This window comes from Trichechus manatus, unplaced genomic scaffold, assembly GCF_000243295.1.
Source record: "Trichechus manatus latirostris isolate Lorelei unplaced genomic scaffold, TriManLat1.0 scaffold00044, whole genome shotgun sequence".
NCBI classification, from domain to species: Eukaryota; Metazoa; Chordata; class Mammalia; order Sirenia; family Trichechidae; genus Trichechus; species Trichechus manatus.
In genome coordinates this window covers 14,407,483-14,411,691 of record NW_004443980.1, presented here as the reverse complement: position 1 = coordinate 14,411,691, position 4,209 = coordinate 14,407,483, and the positions used below count along the sequence as shown (strand labels likewise).

Here is a 4,209-nt window from a genome sequence, read left to right as displayed (position 1 = left end):
AAAAAAAAAAAAAAAAAATTCTCTTGCAGCTGTACTCATTAAAGCAAAATACCAATGAATTAACTAAACAAAAACAAAAATTCAAATCAACAGTGGCTTCAAAGCTAATAACTACAGAAGGCTGAAGTATAGCAAAGACATAAAATACAGTGACAAAGCATGTAACTCATACTGTTTATCTAAATATAAATTGTTCTTTTGCCACCATGCAAAGGAATCAAGAAAAGATGGGGGTAAGTATGTGGCTGAAGGCTTGATAGGCTGTCTGCCTGGTCTTCACTTCACTGCTGACCTAAAGAAACATCTCATAACCAACAGGAACCTCACCAGACAGGAGTGTGTAAACCTTCCATTCCAGCAGGCCTGGGGCTGACTCAAACTGCCTTTTAATTTCAATGATGTAGTAAGCCCATTTGGCCACTAGAAGGAGATCAGGTTACCCCACCAGTGAAAAGGCCAGCCGCTGTCAGCCCATATGGTACTGAGAACCTATTCTCTTTTCTCAATACTTCCATGATAGCTTTTTCCAAGCTCCAAAATAAGAAGCAGATCTATGTTGAATAAAGAGGCCATGAATGAGGAATAGCTTGAAGGATGAAACAGGAGGGTAACTGTAAAATCAATAAATTTTTGCTTGTTATTGCTATTTTCCCTGGCATAATTCCTATTTAGATTTGGTTGTCCAAATCCCTTATAAATAATAATACAAACTGGCCTAATAAGAGCAGTTAAATGTGCTGTCTCATTTACCAAGCCCTGGGAACAAAAGGAGATATATGACAAAAAGCTAAAACAATTGCAGACTATTTGGACAATTAATTCTGTTTAAACATAAAGATGTATGCTCACAATTCATTCCTCAGTTTGAGTATAAGTATGTACTTCCAATGTCATCCAAAATAGTCAAGAAATCTTAAAGATGCAAGGAAAATGTTAGATAATATCTAATTTTCCAAATGGGACTATCATTCAATTCTGAATTACGTGATTTTATTGCTTAAATGGAGCCCTGGTGCAGTGGTTATGAACTACGGCTGTTAACCAAAAGGTCTGCAGTTCTAATTCACCAGCCGCTCTTCAGGAGAAAGATGTGGCAATCGGCTTCCATAAAGATTACAGCCTTGGAAACCCTATGGGGCAGTTCTACTCTGTCCTTTAGGGTTGCCATGAGTAGGAATCGACTTGATGGTAATGGGTTTTTGGTTTTATTGCTTAAATAAGTTTTATTACTGTTATAGCTGAACTTCAAACTGGCGACACAAAGTTATGTATTTTCTGGAAATTGTCTGGATTGCGGGAAGATCAGATATGGCACTGCATCATAGCCGAACATTTTAATGATTCTTTTAGATACTATAATTCTGTTCATCTCTAACTAAATTACATTGATTCATTCAGTAGATATTTATTTACATGAAAACAAACGGATGATTTGTGATAATTTAAAAGAAGAATTCTGTTGGTTATCAAATAGCTTCAATTACCAGTGTAGTTTAGTACATATGGGTGTGAGTGTAAACAAACATATTAATTGTCTATGTTGTACCAACCATTGTGTCAGGAGCTGGGATGACAAAGGTCACTGAGAATAGCTACATGGTTAAAATGCAAATGGGGTTAATTTCTGCAGCAGTCAAGAACGGTCACCAAAATCATAAATCAACATCCTTTTGAAAATTCCATCGTGAGAGACCAACTTAATGCAGACCACACATCCTTGCCATAGGCTTTGGTATGTGAAAAACATGACCTTTGACCTCAACAACATACATGAGAAATTCAAATAAAATGTAGGCAATTCAAACACAATAGTATTTACTATTAAGCACCAAGGAGGGTAATTCAAAGAGAGAAGAAACTAGTGTTTAGAGTAATACAAGAAACAGAAGCATAATTAATTAATTCATTTTCCAAGTGTTGTTATGCTTAGTGACTCACCTTCAGTCTGTTGCTGTGACAGATTTGTCACACTTACTGATGTGTTTATTTTAGAGTAATGCATTGGTTTTGTCTAATTACATTAACATATTCATATCCTTCCAAAAGGATTTGAGGTCGCCTGCCTACTTCTGGTTTGCAATTTACAAAATGTTCCTAGAAACTTGTGAGAATATAAGAGAAATATGTATTATTCACAAATACATCCATTTCTCCTTTAAGGAAAAGCACAAAAACAATCACATGAAATAGTAATTATTAATCAGGGATCAATGGAACAGTTCCTGGGATTTTCTTATCTTGCTAATTGGCTCCTTGTGGAGCAACAGCTGGCTGGAGAGAAATGAAATCTCAATGGAGAAGCTTTGTTCTAAAGATTAACGGAAATAAATTGCAAATAAATCCTTTTATTTTACACTTTAGTATAGATGGGTACACTGCCTTCCTCATTCTTCAAATTATTTCCAGACAGCAACTAGATTAGGTGATGACTGGATCACTTCTGGGGTGGTTGCTTTCCTTTCATTTTGGTGGCTCTGTTTCCATATTTCTTTCCAGTATATGGTTGGGGGAGGCCTGGTGGCGCAGTGGTTAAGTGTTCGGCTGCTAACCAAAAGGTTGGCAGTTTGAATCCACCAGCCACTCCTTGGAAACTCTATGGGGCAGTTCTACTCTGTCCTATAGGGTCACTACGAGTCAGAATCAACTCGACAGCAGTGATTTTTGTGGGGGCGGGGGTGCGGTATATGGTTGGGTCTACTTATTGTGACAGCTAAACTTGCATTATCTGGAAATAATGGAGTTGGTAAAAAACATATCTCTACTAGATGCACGGGAGCCCTGGTGGCACAATGGTTACATGCTCAGCTGCTAACTGAAAGGGTGGTTCAAACCTACCCAGTGGCTCCACAGGAGAAAGACCTGGTGATCTGCTTCCGTAAAGATTACAGTCTAGAAAACCCTACGAGGTTACTAAAAATCGACTTGATGGCACCTACCAACAACATTCAATGCATAATTCTGCTTCTCTCTTCTAGTCTAAAGGTTCTGGCCTTACAATAATCGACTGCATTTTCGATCATCAGTGCTTCGGTTGCCAAGGTAGCATGCACAGACGCTGACAAGAGTGATAGTAAAAGTGGGAACAGATGCAGAGGCAGTGCTGGAAACTGGTTTATGCTGAAGGTTAAGAAATAAAAGATGATTTTTTTTTACATGTTGTGATATGAGCAGCCTGTATATTTAAGCACTGACCAAAAAAAAAAAAAAAAAAAACAAAAAAAGGCACATTTTTAACCTTTTCACTATCTAGATAGGTAGATTACTGTATATTTTTAGCATGAGTCCAAAAATGATTTTAGCCATGCCAGCAATTAGATTTGAGTTGTTGGGCCACAGTTTCCACTACTGTGGCATTTGGAATGAAATTTCCACCTGAATGCACACCCCAGGACGTAACGTCAGCTTAAACGGTACCTGCATAGGTCTGTCACCCTCTTGTCCAACCATGTTTCTCCATTCCATGAGCGAGCGCTGCAGATGTTCAAGTCCAGTTTCCCAAAGCCTGACGCAACCTCCCATGTCAACAGTAACAACGCCTCCTTTGCCCCACTCAGCCAGCAGTGCATCTGTGTCCGAAATAGTAGAGAGCCACGTGGTATACGGTGAGAGAGATTCTGATCTGAAAAAGGAATCCCAAGTGAAGATAATGGACCATAAAAATAAAGTGGGATGGCTGCAACTTTACGTTTGTCATGTGGCTTAGGTTTAAAAAGTATTTTCACAAACATTATTCACTCTTTCATAGCAACTTTTATGTTTCTCACAGCGTAGGGAGGTTAGGGCTACATGTTATGTGCAAGAGTGGGATGTAAGGCCACGCTGGGGTCTGCAAACGTGCGGTAGACGATAACAAATATGAAAAACAGACTATTTTAAGAAGGGTATTTTTGTGATCAATTTTCACAGTATATAACCTATTGGTAGTCCACTTAATGAAACAAGTTTAAACTGATGTAGGCCCATTAAAGTCACTATAAAGAATTCTAATAGTAAGTATACTAAAAGGTAAGATACCAAGACATCCATCTGTAAAGGATACAAATTCACAGTTAATGATTGGCTACTTACATTTTCCTGTATTTGTGGAGCCCAGACAACACTAGCACTCACTGCCAGGAGGAAAGGGACTCTCACCAACTCATACCTCATACACCTGCAGCACACCTCACACACCTGCAGCACTCCTCACACACCTGGAGCACTCCTCAC

At 38.7% G+C, this 4,209-nt stretch overlaps 1 protein-coding gene across 4 annotated transcripts in view; it reads right to left on the bottom strand.

The window, feature by feature from the left end:
• VWA8 (von Willebrand factor A domain containing 8) overlaps positions 1-4,209 on the bottom strand; it is a 468,389-nt gene that overhangs the window by 122,325 nt on the left and 341,855 nt on the right. For 2 of the 4 annotated variants that reach the window (XM_004376614.1, XM_023731623.1), the window contains exon 37: positions 3,415-3,619. In XM_004376614.1, coding sequence (XP_004376671.1) covers positions 3,415-3,619 — 205 coding nt within the window. Of the gene's footprint in view, positions 1-1,925; positions 2,102-2,904; positions 3,118-3,414; positions 3,620-4,209 lie in introns of those variants that run through there. The other 2 variants (XR_002824147.1, XM_023731622.1) reach the window with 2 other exon arrangements.